Raw genomic sequence first — 25,491 nt, forward strand, 5'->3', positions numbered from 1 at the left:
GCCTTGTTCAAGATTCTTAATGTACCTCAGTACTTTCCAAAAAGATAATGGATATTTAATATGTATGTGTAATCTCCTGTTCTGTAAAATGTAGCCTGATTTAAGTGAGCTCACCTAATAGATCAGTATAAAATACCAGATCAGTTCACCAGAGTGTGTGCAGAACTTGGAGCATCCCGTTTAAGTGAATGGCTGTGTGCTCTGAATTGGACAGACAGCGCATAAACCCACAAAGTTAACATCCTCTAATAAACAATGAGTCTGGATGACAACTTTTCAAAATCTATTACATACTAGTAGCCCTGGTTTTGCACAGTTTGCATATTAAGCAGATGATAGGAGATTCTGGGCAGAAATATAGACAGTATTGTATACTTCAGTTCATGCCAGAACAGAAATCTTTTGATAGCACTTATTGTAGCCAAGAACAGAAGCAGCTCTACAATCCTCAGCCAGAAACCGGGTGCTAAAATTCATGCAAGAATAAACTGGATTTCCGCCTCTGTGTGAAGGCCATAAGCGCTAAGGGAAATGCACATGAAAATCCTGAGTGGCTCGGGTTACTAGATCTTGAGGATTGTAGTTCAGTTTGGGGCTGGCCAGTTAACTTTACAAAAAGAAACACTGTTGAGCAATGGGAGAGTATGTTTCCACCCAGCCAGCCATCTCACAAGCACATGCAAAAGCGCCATGAAGAGAGGAGGGACAGCCTTCAGTAATGTAAGCCCTGCACGTGGCTTGGATATGGCAGGCTTGCTTGTCAGACGTGTAGGTGACACACCGCTTGGTGGGGTGGCTAATGCACTGAATCAAGATTCAAAAAGATCTCAACAGGGAGAGCTGATGAGCTGCAATTCAGAAGATTACATTTAATAGGGATAAATGTAAATTTCTGTATTTGGGTTCAGAAAAAGAAGCAACTGCCTCCTGTCTTACTCCATCCAATTCATTTTCCACACTGCAGCCTGGGTGATCTTTTCAAAACACAAATGTGGTCATGTCACTTCCTTGCTGAAAATCCCTTCACAGCGTCCCCTTGCCCCGAGGATAAAGACACAACTCGTTAATGTGGTTTTTGAGCTCCTCCATGACTGGCCCCTTCCTTTCTCCTCCGTCTGCCCCCCCTCATGCTGAGCACTCCAGCTGTGCAGAAATCTCTGGCTTCTGTGTGTGTTTTGGGGCTTTCATGATTCCTCTGTCCAAACACCATCTTCAGGCTTCTCTGTACATGTCCAGGTCTCAACTTAAAGCCATCAGGCCGGCCCATTCCATAAACTAGGTCTAGTCTCTTCAGTACCTATTTTCAATGTTCCTTGATCATCCTTTCATTCAATAAATATTTATTGAGTGCCTACTGTGTCCCAGGCACTGTTTGGGGACAAAATGTCAAACATAACAAGCCCATTTCCACATGGAGCTTGTGTTCTCGCTGGGAATATGTCAGGCAGCGATGAGAGCTTTGTAGAAAAGGGAGCAGGATGAGGAGATAGTAACAGGGAGTCGGTTGGAAGGCCCTACCTTGGGTGAGGTGGCCAGGGAAGACCTCTCTGGTGGTGTGGCATCTGTGGAGAGGTGAATGAAGGGCACAGCGACTCTGTGGCTGTCTGGCAGAACAGACTAGTCAGGGAAGAGCATGCCTCAAAGTCCTGAAGAGCCGTGCTTGGCATGTTCGGGGAGCTGCAGCAAGGCCTGGATGGGTGAGGTGCATGGAGCAAAGGGAGAGCTGTGCAGAGTGAGGCTGGAAAGGCTGCAGCAAGCAGCCCCACTGGGCTTAGAGGTTCCAGTAAGTTCTCCGATTTTCTTCTAAGTGTGATTGGAAGCTATTGGGAGGCTTTGACTGTCCTGATAAGATTTTTGTTTTCTTTTTTGTTTTAAAGGGATTACACTAGCTTCTGTGTGGAGAAGAGACTCTAGGGAGTAAGTGGAGAATCCCAAAGCCCAGTCAGGGGTTGTTACATCTCTCAAGGGGAGAGCTGAAGGTGGCTTTGATCGGAAAGGTTTGCTGGTACATCTCACACTGCCTGTGGTCAGTTGGGAGATAGACACCCTGCTGATGCAGGGCTCAAGACTTGTCTTGTTCACTTCACAGTCCCAGTGCCCACATGATGCCTGGCACACCATGGGCTCATCGTAGATATTTGCTGGACAAAGACCTGGCTTAACAGCAGTTAATATAAAAAAGACTTCAGGATTTTAGTTGACTACACACTTGATGAGCCAATAGTAGCCCCATTTGGCTGCCAAAAATGCTAATGCTGTCTTAGGTTGCATTAAAAGCTGGGGGTGGAGAGGGAGTGAGGTGAAAAAGACAGATGTGAGTCCCAGGGCACCCCATGCTGCTTCTTCTATATCGAGACTATTGACCATTTTTTCCCCTCTATCTTCTTTCTAGTAATTGCATCCCTCAGTCACAAGACCACACACTGGATTCATTTGTGGGTCTCTCTGTTGCTTCATTCCTATGTTCAAACAATAAATTCTCTATGATGTCACTTAGATTTGTCTCTTTTTTCCCCTTTTCCACTGCTCTTGACACTGTCTGAACAATAGTCCATGCCTCTACTTGATAACAATTTCCAGGCATATGAGACTCAAAACAACTTAGAACAACTCTATTTCTTATTTTTAAGAGACATCATGTACTCTTTCACAGAGTTTGTTATGAAATTATACTTTATAGGGTAGTGGTGACTAGTGAAATATATAGCTCTTGATGGTAAAGCCATTAACAAAATCTTACCTCTCGGACTCACATAGTAGAAGGAATTTGTGCTTTGAAGCCGGGAACCTTTCAGATCCCAGCTGTCCCCCTTGCTAACTTTATGACATAACCCCACTGAGCCTCAGTTCCCTCCTCTGTAAAGTGAAGATAATAACGCCCAACTCACAGAGCTTTTGTGAGGATTGAATGAGATAACATATGTTGAAATGCTTAGCATGATTTCTGACCCGTGTAAGTTGGTAATAAGTTTTAGTTCCTTTCTCCTCATCCCTGTTAAAGAGAGAATCACTGTGTGGAAATGTACATTATAAATAGTGGAATTAGAGGTGTGTTGTTTCACTGGTTAACAGTGAATAATGGTTGTTTGCTTGTGACTTATAGGGTAGCCTGTACCCTTTTTTCTATGGTTTAATCAGTACCAGTCTCTTGCTGACAATAGAAATATTTATCAAGGGTCTAGGAAACATGTGAGTTGTAGTGTCTGAGTAGTAGAAATAGTCCAACCCTGTAGATCCCAAGAATTCACAGAGAAAGAAGTTTCCTGGGAGGGGTCTCACACAAGTAGTCTTTTCCCTGTCACAGATTTAAAAAAAAAGGAGAGAGACTCCATACAAGTGATCTTTGAGGACTTTGGTAATCTGTAACTGTTTATCATGTAAAGATGAATAAAATACTATCTTTGCCTTCATTGAATTTGCCCACAAATCAACATCATACAGAGTAGAACATGGCACATTTGCTTGGAGGCAAAGCTCAAGTGTTCTGGGGAAACAGAGGAGGAGAGAATATTCTACAAAAAGGAGGTTATAGTGGGGAGCTGGGCCCAGGAGGAGTAATAGTATTTCTACATGTGAGGTTTGAGGCATTTTCAACTAAGGAGAAAGACAAATGGAAAGAAACCAGGAATCACTCTATATGACTTCAGTAAAAGGTGAATAGAGGAAAATACGATGAGAAAAGTAAAAAGGGTTCAAACCTTGGATACCAGGCTAAAGAGACTGGTTATTTTCTAGGCAGTTGAATTTAGTGAAGGTTTTTGGGTAGGTTAGAAAAATGGTGAAAGTGATGTTTGGCGTGGGTTAATGTGGGTGTGGTAAATAAGGTGTATAGTAGCGTTGGGGAGATGGAGGTAGATCAAGAACAACTTGGAGGCAATTGCCAAAGTTCAGCCATGGGATGGAAAGAGCCTTGGGTCCGGTTGGGAGACTCTTGAAAGGAAGACTTGTGACTGTTGCTCATGAAGACAGCGTGTGTGCCGTCAGGACAGGGAACAGCCCTGAGCCTCTACATGGCTTCTTTTCAGTCCTCCAGCTCAGCTGCATTCTCTTTGTGGTCCTGTATTCCAAAAATTAAAAAGAACATTGCCTGTTATCAGCATTGATTTCATGATATCCTTACGTAGGAGAGCAGCAGGTAATGAGACTTCCAAAGAATACTCCTCTCAGTCACTGATCACATTCTTAGCTCAGTGTTCTCCCCGTTACTCTTTGGGTGGTGGTTACTCAAGCAGCCTTAGGGCCTTCGGTTCTGTGATTTAGGAAGCTGTGGTTATAAGGACGCAGAGGTTTCAATTTATTAAATATTTTAATTATTTTGCAACTTATTCCAGATAATTAAATAATACCATACCATGAAACTTGTTGTAAGATTCATATCACATTTTTCAATACCTGAGTTGAGGAGATGGAGCTGAGAGTCCAGGGAGAGCAAGGTGGTTGGGGTGTGCAGAGTACCACAAAAGAGAGATCTGCATAGAGAGCAAACTCCAGAAGTACTTAGAGAATCTCTCTAGCGTTATACACAGAGTACTGGTGAGATCACACATGTGAGGGAACTGCCAAGCCTGGGAAAATGACTCCACTAAAGATCCAGGAAACAGGACCCAGAGCTTACACAGGACCAGGAATGGTACCTATTCCCACCAGCAAGACTGGAAAAACCTTGAAATCCACAGGACATTGGATTGGGTATGCATGAAGGCATCACCTGTAGTAGGCAATGTAGAGTAAATGCTGCTCTAGTCCTGCCTAACAAATCTTAAAAGCGAAGCCCAAGAATATCAACTCTTTCCAAGTGACTCAACTATACCCCAAAGATATAAAAATATTTATAGGAATATAAAAATACTGATCATCCCACAAGGTAAAATTCACAGTATCTAGCATCAAGTCATGCATGCAAAGAAATATGGAAATATGACCCATAATGAGAAAAATCAATCATTAGAATCAGAACTGACACAGATGTTAGAATTAGCAGACAAGCACATTAAAAAATTGTTATGATTGCATTCCATATATTCAAAAACCTAGTGAAAAATTGAACATGTTAAGTAGAGGTATGGAAGATATAAAAAGAAAATCAATCTTCTGGAAATGAAAAGTTCAGTGTCTGAGATGAAAAATACCCTGGATGGAATTAACAGCAGATTAGACATCGCAGAAAACAAGTGAATGTGAAGACACAGCAATAGAACTGCACAAACTGAAATACATAAAAAAAGAAGACACATAGAAATGAACAGTGAGCTAGGGGACAGTCCAAGGTGGCCTAAGGTATGTGTGATTGGATTCCTCAAATGAGAGAAAAGGGAGAATGGAGAAAAAATATATGAAGAAATAACGGCCAAAATTTTTCCAGATTTAACAAAATCTGGAAACCCAGATCCAAGAATCTCAATGAATCCCTAAGCACAAAAAAATAAGTCTGAAAATTTTGAAAGGATTCAAGGCATACAATATATATTCTCTCACTACTATGGAATTAAAGTAAAATTCAAAAACGAAGAACTCTGGAAAATCTACAAATATTTGGAAAATAAAGAACACTTCGTAATAACACATGGATCAAGAAAAAACTAAGGGGGAAATTAGAAAGTATTTGAACTGAATGAAAATGAAAACACTGCATACCAAAATTTGTATGTTAAAAATATATTTGTAGGATGCCACTAAGAGGATAATATATAGCACTGAACTACATTAAAAAAAGGGGAAAGGTCTCAAATCAATGACTTCAGCTTTCACTTTAAGAAAATAGAAAAAGAAGAATAAATTCAACCCAAATTAAGCATAAGAAGGGAAATAATAAAATTCAGAGTAGAAATAAATGAACTGGAAAAAGTTTGAGAAAATCAATAAAACCAAAGTCTAGTTTTTTAAGAAGATCAATAAAAGTGATAAATCATTAACCAGACTGATCAAGATAAAATAATATGACACATGAACATTGTTAGGATTGAGAGAGCGGACATCACTACAGATTCTACTGATATTAAAAGAATATTAAGACAATATTATGAACAATAAATTTGAAAATCAAGATGAAATGGACAAATTCTTTGATTGACACAAACTTTCAAACTCATGCAAGAAATAATCTGAATAGCCCTATAGCTATTGAATAAATTGAATTATACTTAAGTACCTTCCTACAAAGTAAACTACAAGTAGATGGCTTTACTGATGAATTCTACTGTTTTATAGGAGGAAATAATATGAATTCTTCAGAAACTCTTCCAGATAGATAAAGAGGAGGGAACATTTCCTCAACTCATTCTGTGAAGCCAGTATTACTATGATACCAAAACCAAAGAAAGATGTTAGAAGAAGGAAAACTTTAGGTTGATATCTTCATGAATTGGTACACAATTCTTTTTAAAAATTTAGCAAATTGAACCCCATAATATATTTAAAAGATCATAACCAAGTGGAGTTTATCCCAGGAATGCAAGGTTGGTTTAACATTTGAAATTACTTGATGTAAGTCACATATTAACAGGCTAAAAAAGAAAAAACATATGATCACATCAGTGGACACAGAAAAAGTATTTGACAGAATCCAGTCTCATTTATGAAAGATTTAAATTTAAAGTATATTATTCGGGGACAAATTTGTGGTAAAATTATAAAGAAAAGCAAGAGAATTATGAAGTGCAGAATTCAGGATGTGGTCACTTCTGAGTGAGGAGGGACAGGAATGAGGGTGGAGGGGGCACCCACGGGGCCCCAAAGGTAAAATCACATTCTTTTCTTCCACCGACTGGTTGATACACAGGGTTTGCTTTGTTTTTGTCCTTTACACCTTACACGTGTTATAAATATTTCTTAATGCTTCAATATTTAATAAAAGCAATTTTTAAAGCTAGTGGGGTTTTTCGTTGTTTTTTTCTGAAATTGTCATATAGCAGATAGACATTTATTTACTCTACTTAACAGCTTTGGAAACTCAGAACATTTGCATATTGAAAGGAGTGCCCTCTGTGCCAAGTATTCCATTTTTTTTGGAAATGTAATGTGATATTTTCTATAATCAGAATGAACTTCTCTTTCAGGTATCATTACCATGTGAAGAACAACAGTGAAATTAGTGCCAGCAAGCTAAAAAATAAATACGTAGGGACTAATACCCCAAGGGTCAGTTATGTATAACTCAATTATTGGAGAAAGACAATGAGGTGTAACTATACCAATCATATTTTTCTCTGCAGTTTACTACTCAACATATAAGTGAATTTGTATTTATTCCAAACAGTTCTACCATGTTTTGGTCTTTATTTAGACCTTTCCCAGAATCAGACTCCAATCACCTTCTCCTACACCTTCCTTGCCAGGATCTTGTCTGCAAATTGCACCACAAGAATTTTGCTAGGTTTATACACATTTATGTTACAAGATTTGTATAACCATATGTATACCACCATGAACATATGTCTCATTCATTAGTCTAGAACCCTTGCTGAATGGGTGTATCCAAATTGTTGCTTCCTTTCTTTACTCTTGTGTATATTGCGTTCATTCACTCAGCAAACATTGATGAGTATCTAAGAGGTGCTCGGCATAATTCCAGGCTGTCAAGGAAAAACAAGATGCATCCCCTCCTTGAGGTGCTCATAGTTTAACGTGAAACAGACCTATACGCAAATAATTGAGATACTGACAAATTATTCAGTCCCTAAGCTCAGCCTGGAGACATGGCGAAGATGACCTTGAGAAGATGACCTTTGAATGGGGTCTTAAAGCATGCTTTTGAAGCAGGAGCATGGGCGAACTTGCATTATGATTCAGAAAGAACTGTGTGTGCTAGTTGTGTATTGTACAGGTGTGTGAAGTAGCATGGCCTGTACAAAAAACATACTTTTGACGTGCTCGCATGTAGAGGACCTAGCAGAAGTGGTGGCGTGTGAAAGACAATTGTGGTCCATTGTTGAACACCTGCTTCTGCTAGGTTCCAGAATAAGTTTTTACATCCTATAAGTTGTCTCCAACTCTGAGGTGGGGAGCATTATCTACATTTTACAAATGAGTTCAGTAAACTTCAAAAAGACTAATTATCCCACGGTCACACAGGTAATTAGTGTCAGAATCCAAGTCCCTTTACGTCAAAGCCGGAGCTCTCCCACCCTTCGTGCTCCTCCCTTGCCATGACTAAGACCATGTCCCAGGGCCCCAGGTGCTGGCAGTTGTTCGTGCTCCTCCCAGATCATTGGTTCAAGTCCTCAGTCACCTAAAACCCTTATTATTACTGTGAACCCTCCTATCTGTCAGATCTTCTACTCTATTCCTAAAACATATCTTTCTTCCTTATTTTACTATTTATTACATTATATTGTATTAAATATATTATGTGTTTGTATCTTTTCATTAAACACGGTTGAGTATCTGATTCTTTTGAGAAAGACAGTGTTTATTGAAGGGATTCAAAACAAATGAATTAATGAATTTATGAAGGAATGATTTGATTTTTCCAATACTCTTTAATGAGATAAAGACAATAGTGTAAGAACATATCAAAAATATTGGATTTTCCTAACTTTAGATTTAAGCTTTCCTAAGATTCATGGAGAAAGAAAGGGAATTTTAAAGAGACCTCCGAGAAGTTGTGAACATATGACTAGTTGGATAGCGTTGAGGGAGTGGGCCCTCATCTCTGTCCTGGGGCACCCTGGCTGAGAGATGCACTGTAAGACGGGAAGAAAACTTCAGCTGCTGAATTCTGATTAGCGACACATCCAGGGAGGAGCAGGGTGCTTTAGGGGAAGCTTGCTAAGAGAGATGGTGAGAGAAACATTTGCGTCATTATCTCGTACTAATTCCGTAACTCCTTTTTCAGCAAAAGGCTTGCTTTTGTTTTTTGTTTTCAAGAGATGGAAGAATTTTTCAGCACATAAAAATTCATAGTGCTGATACTCAGAAAGTCTCCCTAAAGAGAAACAGTATGCCAAATAGCCATTGACATAAGAAAGCACTATAAATTAGTGCAGTAATAGTTCATGGTTGCTAAGGAGGGAACTAAATTTACAACTTGAAACACGTTTGCATTCCTTAAAAATTCTGGAATTCAATCAGTGGCATAGAAATTGATCTGCTAAAAGAGAAGAAAATTGATTCTTAATATTGGCAACTACATCAATTTTGTTGTTGTTGTTCTGAAGGAGCAACTCTTGGAAACAAGTTTATTAACCATTAAGGAATTACTTGATATTTAGTTTCCTAGCAAACTATCCAAAGAGAAGTATTTATGACCTCATTCGAAGATAGATCTTTATTGTGCCAAACATCACCTTTAAAACTGCAGTCTCTATTATGTCAAAGATACGGAAATCAAAAATTAAATGAAATGGAGCTGTCTGTGCAAAAGACAGGCACTGCATGATATTTTCAAGCGCTGCTTTGCATCAAAGTATCTCAATAAGAAGTAGTGGGAATCTGAACGCATTTGCATGTTCCCCATTCCTGACATAGTGTTGGCATTCTCAAAAAGAATAACTGTAGCTGATGGCAATCTTCATCTGAAGAGATTTGTGCATGTTAGCAATATACCATCTTCTGTCAGCATAAGAAGAGCATATGGGGCCCATTAACTCGCCAAATCTACCACTGTTCTGCAAATTTTTATTAAGCAAGTGCAGTCCTAATAGTCACTTATGTTATAGGATGCGTATCAAATGCTATCAATAAGCGAGGGGATTGTTTTTCCCCCAGTGAGAATGCATTTGAAGTATATAAGAAGGCTTGACAAAAGAATAAAACACTTTAAGTGATCACTATATTAATAGAAATGTATCCTACTGGGAAGCCAATATATTTAAGTATTATATGCACTTTAATGTTTGCCACTAACACATTCTCAGAATGCTGTCTTTTTCAAAGATTCCCCCCCATATTTTCTTTATTTATGGTTTCTCTCAATTCTAGCAATGAACCTGGTTGAGATTAAGCCAAAAGGTACCATGTGTTATCCACGCTTTTTGAAAAGGTGCCATCAGCATTGAGCAGTTTTAATTAGCTTCAAAGGTCTACAACCAAGATAACTAGAAACACAGGCCAGCAGGCTGCTGTGTTTCCCGACCGAGGCTTCCTGAACCAGGGGACACACGGGAAATTAACAAACATCCAAACCCAAGAGTGTCCTCCTTCTGAAGCACCTTACTGTAATTAGATCAAATAGTGGCCATCAATCTTGAGTTAAATGCCAGGAAGCATGAGCTTTAGTATAGAAATCCCATTATCTAAATAAATCCAGAGAAATGTCAAGAGGGGCAAGTCCACAGTGCCCTCTGAGTATTTAATAATGATTATAATAAAAATGTCTATGAATTTCATCTCCAGAAGGACTCAACGTTTCATTGATGTCTCTTCAATTACTGTAATATCCCTTTAAAGTAATCAAGAGCAAGTAGTACCAACCCTTGGGTAAAACTGAAGAATAAGAAAGGGAATAGAATAGGCTCTGGAAACTTAAGAAAAAAAAGAAAGAAAAAAAAGAAAAGAATCTGTCATCAGAACCAGAACAAGAAACTTTGGCTCCTGCTCTGTCGACACTCTCTGACTTTGGTAGCCTACCATTTTGGAATGGAAGACCTTTCCCACACCTGGCCCACTCATTTGTCAGCTTCTTGTATACAAGCTCTTCATTTAAGATGACACATCTGTCACATTCATGTTACTTCTGTTCCAGTCTCTGTGCTATCTAGATATTATGCAGTGAAACAACTAGACTGACGCGCCAGCCCCGAGAGAACTTTATCGTAGCTCTAAGGTAATGCGAGTTATAAAGGAAGTTGAGTATTAATTATAACACTCGTCATTTAAAAAAGAAAAGCTTGGTGGTGTATGTAATTTTACCTCATTTTCTCATTTGCTGCTGTTATTTTAATCGCTTCCCAGCACTAAGCATGTGTATAAAAGATGATTGTTCCCAGTTTAACCTTTTAAATAAAATGTATTCTATTAATTAAGTCATTACAGTTCCCTCTCTTTTCTATTATGTTTATTCATTTATCTTCTGTCCTAAAGATAGACATCTGTGTCAGTGAATATTTTGGAGAAAGACCTCTAATTTTTATGCCTATCACCCATTTGGATTTTCTACACCGTCTTTTGAAGCAGTTTATGTTAGTGTTCTAAAGAATTTCAGATTGTCAATTAAAATAATGATAAGTATTCCTACTAAAAATAATAGTATTCAGCCAAAAACTTAAGAAGTTACCATGTTTAACCTAATATGGCTGAGGAATTTGCAGTACTTAAATTGGCTTAGATTTAATGGGATAACTTGTCTGTTAAAAAAAAGAAAAGAAAATGACAAAACAACAAAACCGTACCTTTGTATGAATTCCTTTTTCAGAATAACCGCTCATCGTAAGACCATGTAGTCTGAATACCATATCCCCTTTGCCTTTCTTCCACTGCAGGGTGAACTAGGAGCCAGGTAAACTGGGAAGTGAATCGTGCTGTGGGTGTTGGACTATCCATGAGATAACAATCGAAAGTATCCTGTGCCCTGCCTCAAGCATAGTATGCTCTCAATTCCTTTCCCCCTCTGTTGCTTTATACTCCCAGGCAAGTTAAGTCATCAACACCCCATCGTCATCAGATTCACCACGTTTACCACTCTCTCAGTCTCCATTTATCAAAAGTTTTCATTTATTGAGAAATATGTACCTGGCACTGTGCTAAGTTCTTTTGTACATTTTTTTCGTTTAGTTCTCACCACTCCCTGTGTAATGTTTTTATGTCATTTTTCACGTGGGGAAACCGAGGCTAAAAAGAGCTTTTTAACTTGCCTGGTAAAGCTGGGATTCAACCCATGTCTGTCTCATTATTAGCAGTCACGTTATTCAGCCTTTCTGTTTGTTTTCTCGTTAATGATGATGATAATAGCTCATATTTATTAAGCACTTACTATATGATCTGCTGAGTACTTTGCATAAACTTACACATATAATCCTCACTACAAGCCTATGGGGTAAGCAGTATTATCCTCATTTTCTGTATGATGAGATTGAGGCACAGAAAGTTAAAATAAATTGCATATAACTAGTAAGTTTCCAAGTCAGAATTTTAATTCAAACAGATGATTTCTCTTGCTGATTAACGCTTGTTTAATGTTGGTCACAGAAAGACTTCTATAAATAACATATATTCAGATGAAAAGGATAATAGTTTTCTAACATATAGGTGTTTGTCAAGTGTTTTTTTATCTTTAGTTCATGCTACTGATGAATTCAAAAAATACAACATCTCTTCTATAACTCATCACAAGTATGGTAAAGTGGTTAAAGTGCAAAGTTTAAGTTCTGGCTGCTCTGCTTATGAGGTGTGCCTCAGTGTTTATCTGTAAAGTCAGGATAATAATGATACCCATCCTCCCAGGTTATTGTAAAGATTAAATGAATTCTTAGATATAAAGTGCACAGGACAGAACCTGCGTATTACGGGGGCTCAATAAGTAGTAGCTACTAGTATTATTATTATTATTGTTATTTTTAACATCATCATTGCTTTTCAGTACTTTTCTATTTATCCTGTAGATTCCACTGTAAGTTTTTTTAGTCTTGGGAAAGACAGACAGAACTTGGCCCATAATTGGAGCCTGATAAGTACAGATTGACATCTCCAACTAGAAATATGGAGAAAACTCTAACAAGATTTTTAAGCAGTTGATACTGGAAAAATCACAGATATGTAGTGCTTTTTTTCTAGAAAATAAAGAAATAGCATAGGAAAGGAGGGCTGGGTGGGAGTAGGAAGCTCTATGGATAGTAACTGGGTCAATGAAATATGACTGAACGCTGTAGCCAGAGTAAGGAGGGATGTAGTACTGAGACCAACCTAGAGTTAGGGGATGGAGAAGGTCCTCCTTGTTAGCAAAGTCCTCTCACTTGCTTCAACCTTTGGGCACCAGAGTGTTATAAACTAACAGACAATGGCACATGGTGAGTAATGAACAGCTGCGGTTGAATATTGAAGTGATAATCCATGCAGTGATGCTTAAGGATTGAGAACGTTGCCTCTGTGTTCATGAGGGATGTTGGTTAGTAGTTGTCATCTGGTGTCTTTGCCTGATGTTAGTATCAGTTTAATATCAGCCTCATACAATGAGTTGGGAAATGTTCCCTCCTCTGAATTTTCTGAAAGATTTTATGTAGTACTGTTATTATTTCTTCCTCAAATGTTTGGTAGAATTCACCGGTAAAGCTGTATGGATCTAGAGTTTTCTTCGTGGCAAAGTTTCAACTACAAATTCATTTGTTAAAAAATAACTATAGGGCTATTTGGATTATCTATTTCTCCCTATATAAACTTTGGTAATTTGTGTCTTTCGAAAATGTATCCATTTCATCAGAGCTGTGTTAATCTAGGGTTTTTTTTTTTTTTTCCCCTACTGCTGAAGCAAGGCCCTTCTTCATATTCTAACCGAAGCCCCTGAATTATGAAATTTGTCACTTGGCTGTTGGGAATAGACACTCTTCCCTGGCCTGTGTGAACTTGGGACACTGTTCCCTTTCCACGTTGGGGTGGTTCTTTCCCAGGTCTTGGGTAGTTTCCTCACACCTGTGGGATGATCAGTATTCAACTAAATACGTGAGTGGACCCTTTGCAGATCTCAGGAAGAATCCTGTATAGCTCTCTCTCTCCGGTTCTCTGCCCTACAAGCTCCATCTGCCGTGGCTTCCCTGGACATGCAGCTCCGTGTCCTCACGCTGGGATATCACTGGGCCCTGCTCATGTTCTCCTGCTTGCTCTGCAGCCTGGAAGCTTTCTCCAGACAGTACGCTGGGGTCATTGTAGGATTCGCCTGGTTTGTTTTCCGTCTCCCGGGAGCCCCCGCTCTTTGTTGCCTGATGTCTGATCTCTTGAATGCCATTGTTTCATGTTTTGTCTACTTTTAAAATTTTTTTAGGAGGAATTGTAAATCTGTTTCCTTTTGCTCCATTTTGACCAGATATAAAAATCCAATACTTGAATATTGAATGTATATATTGCTGTTATGCTCAAAGAGTTTTATTATGTCTGATTTCTAGGTCCTTAAGTTTAGTATCTCCTTTTGCAGACATGGAAACAACAATCCAGTTAAAAGAACTGAAAATACTGAAAATTAAAAGAAAATGAAATTATATTCATAGCAGATCTAATGCATATATATTTCTTTATAGCTGTCTTTAAAATATCTGCTAATAGAAATTAGGTGCCCCAGGTAGGCTGGGTGAAAAATTTTCTCAAATCTTCACCAGTAAAAGATTTAACTTATTATGAATCTATATTAATTTATTGTTCAAAAAATGGCTGATTTACAAGCAGGTCTGATCCTTGTCTATTTTATTTCTTCTCAGTGCCAGATGAAAGCAAAGTCCATTCATTGGCTGGACACAAATCGGGTAAGACATTCCTTGTAGCTGACTTTATATTCTCCTTCCTGGAAATCACTGGCTGTGTTTGAGTAGCAGTTGGAACCTGTTTCCATCCCCTAGTCACTGAAAGGCTTGCTAATTAATACATGAGATGTCTCTGACTTCTACAAAGATGAATTATTGCTTGGCTGCGTGAAGAGTGGCATAATGTATGCTGACTCAAAATGTTTGAGAGGAAGGAATAAAGGTTTCCAAAAAAATAATTGTAAAACCGAAAATCTTAAACCTGTATGCCAGCTGAACACTTAGAACAACAAAAAAAGTTATAAAGAAAACCCAAGAAAGTTGGCAAGTCTTTCCCGTGATGAGTTTCGCATTAAAGTGGCAGGACAATAAGTTCCAGAATAAGAAAAATGTGGTCATTTCATTCTCCTCAAAAAAGAGTAGTCTTTTTGCCCGTCATCAAAGGGGATTGTGCCCAAGACGACTGTGTTGTCTTTCTTTAGACTCATCAGTGAGCTCCCTAGAGGTTCTCTAGCAAGTCCACAGGGACCTCTAAGGCTCTACTGGGTCTTTCTCTATTGTATGTGAGAGGCCTTCAGGTCTAAAAACCAAGCTCTCCTTCATTGCCAAGTGGCCTGCCTCCTATTCCTTTGCTGTTCCTTCACCATCATTCATTCACATGAGTTGAAAACACTTAAAGCCACTAAGCTAGTAAATGTGCAGGAATCCCTTTCTTCTAGGGGTGTAATATTTAGGGGAAAAATATCCATTGTACTCTTAGAATTGCCATTCGAAACAACAGAAGGGTTATGATGCACTGATGTCCCTCTATTTCTGAAACAAAAGTTAAGTCTTTCCCATTGCCAGGCATCTCCTGCGTGGATGTGCCAATTATGTTTCAGCAGTAAGTGGCCTTGATGCCTCATTACCTCCACCACGTTCCAGGGCAAGAATATGAGTTTTTTACTTTTCTTCTTTCTCCATATTCTCTAGTGATAACAGCAGGGAAGGGCTGGTTCACAACTCTTAGATTGTCTCTCTTCTGCTTCTCCTAATAAAGAGCCTAATAGGTGAGATCACTGTGAAGGGAAGGTTTCTGTAGGAGTGACAAATGCCGCCTGCTGCTCGTGCCATCACCCTCGTGCATTAAATTCTCTACTACTGGAAATATTTTTAGGGGTCTGGAAAGGGAGTTCTCATGACCAAGGAACCCCAAGGATAGCCTATATTGTTTTCATCTTAAATGCACAGTGCTGCTGGTAGTTAGTTCTCTTAAATGTATTAACACTTGAAGATTAAAACCTCTTAACGTACTGGGATAGGCTGCAAGATAAAAAGTGGAAGCGTTTTTTAAGAATGTTCATCAATTTGATTTTTGAAAACAAGCAAATAATAAATTTCCTGGCTTTTTTCAGGAAATCAAATCTTATTCCAATCTTAATTCATTTCCAAGCAAATTACTGTTAGCCAGTAACTAAAAAATATCGTCACTCTTTTTAAATGAGAACGTTGTTATCTTACTATATTGCTGTAATATTTTATATAGTGTGATATACGAATATTAATAAAGTAGTACTCCAAGTACAAAAATTGAAATAATCTTCCAAATTCAAAGAAAAATGTCACAAATGGCATAATTTTAAAGCTGTCAGTCAGTTAATTGTAAGGTTCACGTGGTGGCTTTACTTTAGCTCGTTGATAGAAATAGTGTCAAGGGTCTATATCACGTGAACCACTGTTTAAATACATCAGATGTTTTAAAGAAGATTTTGGTTACTAATGTACTGATATTGCAAAATTCGCTATTCTTATATTTTAAGTATCATATCACAGTGTCATTGAGTTTTTCATTGGCCATCTGAGGAACCAGGGCAAATGCTAAAAACAACCAGAAAGTTGGTAACTTTGGAGCAAAAGTAGCATGCAGTAAAACACAATGAAGGCTAAGCAGTCACCTAAAATAACACACTCTAGAGTTGAGTGAAATAAGAGCTCCTGTAAAACGTTAGCAATAGTTCTGAGAAAATACAAAGCAGCATTAAAGAAAAACATGCTACTGTGATTATAAATTTATACACTCCAAGAATATACTCTCCCCCATTTTTTATATTTATTTCTTTTGGAAAATTAAGCTTGAATTGTAATGATCCTCAGGAACTCGTCCCTCACATAAAATGCAACTCCCTTATGTGTGCTGCATTTTTGTAGAGGAATTTCTCATTGGGCTTCAGTGGTGGTGGTGGTGGCGGTGGTGGTGATGGTGGTGGTGGTGATCATGGTGGTGGTGGTGGTGATGGTGGTGGTGATGGTGGTGGTGGTGGTGATAATGATGATGGTGCTCGTGGTTGTGGTGATGGTGGTGGTAGTGTTGGTGGTAGTGGTGGTGATGGTGGTGGTGATGGTGGTGGTGGTGATGGTGGTGGTGGTGGTTGTGGTGGTAATGGTGGTGATGATGCTGGTGGTGGTGGTGGTAGTGATGATGACAGAGGATTAAGGTCCTTTTGATTCTGGCAACCTCTTTCAGTTACAAAATCATTTAAAAAATTCACCTTTTATATAACCATAATCTCAGTCTGCTACAGTTTCTGACCACCAAGCAAGTTACCAGTTTGGATTTTAATTTGTAATGTTCTGTGATCACACTTGTCTCACCAGTGTTGAAAGGGATCCTCAACTTCTTTTTGTTTCACCTTTCCTTTCCTCAAATCTTTTCTCCAGAATATTTAGGTTAAAAAGTGATATCTCTTTTGCTAAGAAGAAAGAGTATCTCCCTCTGTCCCTTTTTAATTGTAGAAATGTGGGCAGCTTTCACACTATCCAAGACCATCAGGAAGTTAAATTGTATGTGCTGATCTAAATCTATCATCCATCCTCTTATTCAGAATGATATTCAACATTTTAATACATTCATCTGCTTTAAAATTTCTTCTGAGTCAGCTGCTTAGTGTGTCAGAGCCATTTCATGCCAAGTTCCATCTGTTGGTCTGGCTTGGGCACCTCCCAAATTTGTGACAATATTTTTGGCACCCTTTCCTTGGCTTAATCTTTAAATGGTTGATTCCTCAGAGCTCAGATCAAATCAAAGGCCCAGGTGAGATAGATCTTTCCAACATTTTTGGCCCAAAATGTAGTATTCCCTCACGCCGTCTGGAATCAATCCAGTATTCTCGAGACTCCTCTAACAACCTACCTCAGGGCAATGCTTCGCTGGCAGGGCATTGCGTCGCATCCCTTGGCAAGAAGACGGCAGGATGATTTTCCTGTTTGTAATCTTTTAGGGTCCTCCTCCAAGGACGAGAGATGTTAATGTCTATGGAATGGTGAGACCTACCCACCAAGAAGTTAGGAGCAAAATGCCTTTTGTTTGGTTGCTTTAAGAAAAATCACAAGCATCAGAGAGCTTTGAAAAACCAAAAAAAAAGTGTCTTTCACCTCTTTCCCTAACTGTCTCATTAATTGAATTCTGACAAAATTCCAATCCAGCAATGCAGGGGGAAAAAAACTTTAGCAAAATGTATATTTTAAACAACAAACTGTTTTTAAAAAAAGACTTAAAATTCTTAGGAAACATTAGAATCCAGAGAAAATTACATCAAATTTGGCATAGCTTTTTTTTAAAATTATGCTTTAATTTTGCAATGCTTAGACTCTAAGACTGTATCTGAGAAGGAATGCTTTCTTTTTTTTTTTTCCTGCATACTGAACTGACACCTAAACCAATAGTTTAATGCTCCTCAGCATTCAAACAGAAAGGACTTATAAATTTTACGTTTTTTTACTGTGCCTTCATTTTTTGTTGTTTTGATTTACCGCTTGGACTGTTTTAATATGTATTGACTGTCTGCAGAGATCTTTGCTGATCCAGCTCTTTAGGGTGATGCAGTTGAAGAAAGCCGATGAGTTCTTTTTATGAGCTCTGACATATTAATTAGCAAAATGGACTAAAAAGCTTTCCTATTTCTATTTTAATTTCTTATATTCTCAAACACCTGTCTATATAGCTGTAAAACAGGCAAGTCTGTAAAAGTAATGGTTGGCAGTAAGTCCAGACCTTTTCTGAGATAAGTTTATCAATTAATGAGCGAGTACTCGTTAACAATCTAGGGGGATCTCTCTATGAACTGCCTTGCAGACACTAAGGATGTTGAGATCTTAACACATTTTACTGAGGAAGAAACTGACGCTCAGGGCATTTAAGTACTTGGTCGCTCGGCTGGTAACTAGTGAGGCTGGGTTGTGAACCTGATGCTGTGTGATAGAGCGTATGCTTCTGACCAATTCGTTTTCTGCCAGCATGTGCCTGATACCTCACAATCTTGGGAACTGAGAATATAGGAGTCAGACATAGTTCTAGTTGGAAGACATGACACACACATCAGGATATTCCATAAATCCTTATTTACTTTTTGTAACCTCAGCCAGCCAAACAAGGAACGCAGTAGGTACAATTTCTCTATCAGACTACTGTGATTCAGAGAGCATGAGAGGGACATCTAATCTGATCATTCTTGCCTTTGTTTCCCTGCATGCGTGTATGCCTTTGTCTGTTTGTAGGAATGTGTGGGCCAACTGAAGAGATCTATCAGAGAGAAAATAGCATGTGACATGCGTGTGTTATGTGTAAATTATAGCAAATGGGCTTGTGAGGTGTATCCTTATGGCAAAGGCTGAGAGTTTACTATGAGAGTTGCTAACTTGCAGACTTAATGTTCTGTTCTAAATGCATTGTGTGTAAACTTCCCATCTAGAATGTTCAAATGTGGCCAAAAAATCTCTAGATCTTTCCAAAGGAATAGAACTCTTAAGAACATAAGGTCATTGGATAGTCACCTTAATACAAGACTGATGAATTATTAAATGACATTTCATAAATTTTGTTGAGTCTTAGTATTCCGTACTTTTACAGAATATCTAAATTAAAATATGCATCTAAAATTTGCATATTTTGGAACACCAGCCATGGTCATTTTTCATGAGTCTTCTAATTTGGATTGCTGTTTTACATGACTTTTTATTGTTATTGTTCATGAGGAACTAAAATCTTGGAGTGAGTGGGTAGTGGACTTGAACTCTTGCTTTCCTCATCAGTTGGTTAAGGTAATACTGCGTGGTTATCTATTTGGACAAACATCTTCATTGGGTACTTTCTAAGCTTTTATCATTTGTTATGTTGGATAAATAGAGCTTTAGACACAAGAAATGTATCCATTTCTTACAATCTCCAGCTTTGGTTTGTATTTACATGGGATTCAGAATATTAGTATTAAAAAGTTAGCAATATGTCTAGGATTCTTCCCATACAAACTTGATTATGAAGCAACCCAGGTATTTTCTGTCTTGTAAAAGGTTCCTGAATACTCTGGTCTCTCAAATTCAGTGAATCAAATTGAATTAGAAACAAATATATCAGTCTTTTTAGAAATGAGATAAGATTCTTTGCTACTCACATATGGTGTAGGTGTGTACATTTCTGAATTTCATGAGTAAATAGAGACTACATTTTTTTTAACATATCAAATTTCAAAATTAATTATTTCAGTTCTACTCGTGTTTATTAAATGCCTACTCTGTGACAGGTGCTAAGTGTTGTGTTTGGAGATACAAAGTGACATCAGATATGGTCTCTGACTTAGAAAAAATGTTTATCGGGTGGTAGAGGACAAATATATACAAATGCCTAATTAAATATTGGTTTGGTGCCTTCATGCTAAAGAGTGCAGTGCAGAAGTCTCACAGAGGAAATATTGCTTGATTCTGCTTGGGACTGAAGGATGGCTGTCATCTTTCAGAAAGGAAGTGCTTCTGTAGCTGGATCTGAAAGATAAATAGAAGTTTGAGAAACAGAAAAGGTCAATGAGCTAACATATTTCAGGCATATGGAAAGTTATGAAAACAGGAAACGTCATGGTGTGTACAAGGAATGATAAGCAATTCAGTGTGGCATGGGTGCAAAGGGGAAAGTGATGAGACGCCAGCCTGGGAAATAGGCAGGATTAGACATGTGGACTCCTACCAAAGGGAAGAATGTGAATTTTATCCTACAGGCTCAGAGAATCCAAGCCAATCAAAGGAGGGCAGTGGTCAGTTTTATATTCTAGTAATTTCTCTCTGGTGGTTGTGGGGATTTGAAGGGACAAAAATAAGCAAGGAGAACAGTTAAGAGAGCCTTGCAGTCATCCAGGTGAGAGATGCTGGGGGCATAAATTGAAGCGATTAGCAATGGGAATGGAAAGAAAAGCAAGAAATATTTAGGGAATAAAGCCTTGAACTTGTTTTGTTTTGTTTGATTTTTAGTTAAACTTAGTGCGTGAGTGAGGAAGAAGATCCGATGTGATTCTGAGTGTATCAGTCAGCTATTGCTACAACTGTGCTGCATGATAAAACCAGCAGTCACACTGCTTTCTGGATCATGTGTCTTCACATGGGCTGGGATTTGCTGATCTCAGAAGTGCTTGGCTGGGCTTAGCTCCAGCCTACAGTTTAGGGCCAGTCTTTCTGCTTGTGTCTCCCCGCACAAGTGGTTTCCTGAGGCATGTGCTTTTGATAACAAGGGTGATAGATGGAAATAGGGCAGATGGAGAGGAAACCCATAAGCTACATGTCGGAGCCTTCACGTGTTGAGTAACAAGCGGCAGTGAGAGCGGTAGAGGGGAGTGATGAGCAGGAGAGGAGGGAAGTGTGGCAGAATGGCAGGAGCTGTGAAGGAGTAGGGATTTTATATAAGAGGAACAATATACTTTAAAGTGGAAATGAGAAATAAGGAGGACATTGAGCCCCCTCCCAACCTGACCTGCAGGATACTGGTGAGAAGAAACACCTTCATGCGAGAGGGCTGCAGGGAAGCAGAATTCTTAGGGCAGAGCTGGATTTCAGTCAAGGCCAAAAGGCAGGGGAATTTTCAGAGAAGAGGTTGAAAGTGAACAGCATTTCATCAACTGTGGAAGGATAGTGAGGACTCAAGAAGGCAAAGTGGAGGAGTCTAGGCTGGAGAGGACAGTGGACAGTGAGTCACATGGGAAGATGGACAGAGTCGGGTAAGGCGACAGCAGGGGTAAGGCGACAGCACAGGAAGGAACAGATGACCACACGTTTCACATCTTGGGAAATGACTGAGGATGGCAGGAGTGGTGGGCCTGGCTTGCTTAGATGACTCTGCAGTTGCCAAGAGAATTAATCCTCACTCTTTGGTGAATAGAGAAAAGGCTTGGGCCAGTTTGGACTCAATGGTGGCCTGGGTGAGTTATTTCTTGTAAAGAGATCCTGTCTCTGAAGGATGAGTCGATGAAGATTTCCAGAAAGAAATGGTCCCAAGGTTACCAAAGGTTTGAAAAGATGCTTAATTTTCACTAGGTTTGGAAGTTGAGAAGTGGCCATTAGTAACCACTTCGACTGGAGTGAGTTTCAGGAGACAGGAGAACAGGAACAAAATGAAGTGGCTTGAAGAGGAACGAGATGTGGGAACAAGCATAGATGATCTCTCCAGAAGTTTTACATTAAGAGAAAGAAGAGAGATGCATCTAGAGAAGAGAAGTTGTCTGTATTGTTCTATTTTATGTAATTAATGAGAAACACTGAACCATGTTTGTAGACTAAGAGGAAAGAGACATTTGTGAGAGAATAAATGTCAGGGCTAATCTTCCTCACACACACACACAAAAAAACAAGTGGGGATTTATAAAAATTAGCCTTGAAGAGGAAGGGCCAAGATTGCAGATAAAGTGGTGGGAATGTGTTAGATAAATTTGTAGGTAGAGGGTGTGAGAAATTAAGGATGTTAGCAGTCTCAGTTTTCTTGACGGTGTCAAAGTCTGTACATAATGGTGTTATAGGGTTGACCAATAGGCTGGCCAAGGAAATAAGAAACACTATAGATAATAGGTAACCCAGGTTGGGATATGTTTAAATCATTGAACCAAAATTGGATGGAAAACTATGAAAAAATATATTTACTCACACACACACAGATGCACACCACAGTCAAGGGTTGAGTGACAGGTGAGCTATAGTCATGCATACTACAGTCAAGGGTTGGGTCACAGGTGAGCTACAGTCGTGCACACTACAGTCAAGGAGTGGGTTATAGGTGAGCTACAGTCATGCACACTACAGTCAAGGATTGTATTATAGGTGAGCTACCGTCGTGCACACTACAGTCAAGGGTTGGGTGACAATTGAGATACAGACATGCACACTACAGTCAAGGGTTGGGTGACAGGTGAGTTACAGTCATGCATACTACAGTCAAGGGTTGGGTGACAGGTGAGCTACAGTCATGCACACTACAGTCAAGGGTTGGGTGAGCTACATTTTTCCCTGAACTAAAATTTTCTTATCTCTTGCAGTTATATTTTCAATTTCTATTCATGGTGGAATTATAGAATGTTAGTTCTAAATGGAGCATTATATATCTCTAGTGCAACCACTTATTTTACAGAATAGATTGAGGCCTAGAGAGGGAAAGTCACCCCACCAAAAGCCCAGCTGGTCAGAGACAGAACTGAGGCTCGGGTCTGTGGACTTCTAGTCCAGCAATCTCTTGCTTTGTGAATTCAAACATCATTGCTACCAGTGTTGCCTGATTTAATAACCTAAACTGTTGTTAAAATCCTCAAAATTTCCCCAAACCCCCCATGGATAACAAAAATATAGAGTAATTTGGCACAGCACTAGTCATTTTTCCTTTAAGCTTCTCCCATTTTAACCCACCAGAGCTGAATAAGCTTCTGTGTACAAAAAGTCAGTATTGTGTTCAAAGCTTATAGTTACTATTCATTATTCTTTTTACTTTTTTTATGGAGTTCTGTTTCTTTATCCTCTAAATATAAATGCCCAGGACAAATTATTTTATTCTGAGCTCCAAAGGACATTTGTTGATGTGGTATATTTTGGTACATATTTTCCTCCTGTACCCTTATATATTGATTATTTACATTATTAAATTCTCAATAACAAAGTTATTTTTTATCCTCCCTCTCATTATTCAGAATTTGACAGTTTATCTTTGGAAATAAAATTTACTAGGCTTAAGTGCATTGATTTGGAAAATTTATAGTTTCTAAAGTTTTTTGAATTGTTTGAACAAGTGAAAAATAATTTTTTAAAGAGAAGAGCATATTTCTATATATGTAAAATTCTTCAAATATGGCTGATCTCTCAAACTTCATCATCCATGGGGAATATGTGTCTTGTACATTTGGAAAACAGTGGTTTGGAACTGACAATTCTGATAGTGTTTCTAAATGCCAGAATGAACATCTGCAGTGAAAAATGTTATTAAAGGATTATGTGATCGTTGATAAATACAAAGTGAATATTTGACATCAGAACTTTACTATAGGGGCTGGCCCCGTGGGGTAGTGGTTAAGTTCATATGCTCTGCTTCAGTGGCCTGGGGTTCTCAGGTTTGGATCCCGGGCATGGACCTACACACTGCTCATCAAGCCAGGCTGTGGTGGCGTCCCACATACGAAATAGAGAAAGATTGGCAACAGATGTTAGCTCAGGACCAATCTTTTTCACCAAAAAAACCTCACAGAAAACAACTTCACTGTAGGCTGAGCTATCTGGACCCAACCTTGGATTGGCTCTGCAACTGGGGAGGAACCACAGAAGGAGCAACAGAAAACAGCGAGTCACTTAAAAAGTGCACTAAAATGCCAGCATCAGTCAAAATATTATCTTCTGAATTTGGGTGCACAATGGGTAAAAAGAAGTCAGATTCTCACAAACATAGCAACTATAAATTTTAACCTATAGCATGAGCATCAATCAGTTCTGTCCCCTTTCCTTTGTATTTAGCTCTAGGATGTCTTCAGTAAGCTTTTTGCAATGAAACCACTTCAATAGAATCACTGGACTCTGCCTACTAGCTCTGAATAAGCAGCCACTTATGGAGAGTAGACCTGGGAAGAGCTGGAAGGCTCTTCAGTTCCTGTCTAATTATTTTAGAAAAGTTCACAGAGAGACCTAGAATTTAAAATCACTCTTCCAAGGAAGATATTTTGTGTGTAAATTTATGTTGTGGAGAAAAAAACCTAGGCACTCCGATTCCAGTGACCCAGAGAGGTTGTAAGCTATTTGGTTATAAGACCTTTTATTTTCAACCTCTATAGAAAATCTAGTCTGCCAGTGTTAACTGAATGGCTGTGTAGCCGTTCCAGCAATGGTTTTAATTCTTAGGTTTTCTCAGCTAAAAATTAACCAATGCGTATATTAGAAGGACAAGTTTAAAACTCAACCTAGGGAATCTGAAGGTGAGCTCTTACATAATAGATGACCCAATCTATGGTGAATAATATAAAATATGTCAAAGCCTAAATGTTGTTTTCAGAATCTGATAAAGGTATAGTATTGCCAATTAATGGTGAGAAATACTTAGAATATATTGGCTTTGATAATGTCTGTATTACTTTATGTTAGACAAGTTATGTGTATATGTATGTATACACACGTGAGTTTCATAAATGAATACTGTTTTTGGGGGGGGTAGAGAAGCATTAAAAAGACACATATATTTCAAGAAGGGTACTGCCTACTTAAGAAACACTCATCTGTTCCTATGTTTAGGATCCATCAACAGGGATAAATTTCAGTGTCCCTCCATCACCTTGTCCTGCCCTGCCTTCCAGCCTTGTCTCTTCCACCATCACCCTCCACCCCACCCCCAGCCTCATCGCAGGTGTTCCTATCTCATGCTGCTCCCTGTCGCTGTCTGATGTGTCTTGCTCTTTCACGCCTCAGAGCCCCAGCTGAGCTCTCGGAAGGCCTATCTCCCTGAGAAGCCTTCCCGCCCCCTCCAGCAGGCGTCTCTTCTGGTATCTAGCCCAGTTTAACTTCAGGTCTCTCTAGGCTCCATGTTCATACTTTTTAACTTCTCCCACCCTTTCTTGCCCTAACTCACACTTCTGCCCCAGAGCCCTCAGCCCCCAGATGCCCCTCAGGCTGTTTTTCTGTCTCCTTTGATCAGCAGTCATGGCTCCCTCACACGTTAGTAATCCCAAGGTCCCCTTTTCCTCCCAGAGGCAGGAGAACTCTGCTATCTACTGCATACAGGGGGAGTAACCAGGGGACTCACTTATTACAGCAGTGTTTCTTGAACACCTACCGTGCGCCACCAGCTACTACAAAGATG

At 39.0% G+C, this 25,491-nt stretch overlaps 1 protein-coding gene across 1 annotated transcript in view; it reads left to right on the top strand.

Moving 5' to 3' along the window:
* PARD3B (par-3 family cell polarity regulator beta) overlaps window positions 1-25,491 on the top strand; it is a 931,426-nt gene that overhangs the window by 588,448 nt on the left and 317,487 nt on the right. The window contains exon 16 of the mRNA XM_058549666.1: window positions 14,340-14,384. Within this exon, the coding sequence (XP_058405649.1) occupies window positions 14,340-14,384 (45 nt within the window). The remainder of the gene's footprint in view (window positions 1-14,339; window positions 14,385-25,491) is intronic.

This window comes from Diceros bicornis, chromosome 10, assembly GCF_020826845.1.
Source record: "Diceros bicornis minor isolate mBicDic1 chromosome 10, mDicBic1.mat.cur, whole genome shotgun sequence".
NCBI lineage: Eukaryota > Metazoa > Chordata > Mammalia > Perissodactyla > Rhinocerotidae > Diceros > Diceros bicornis.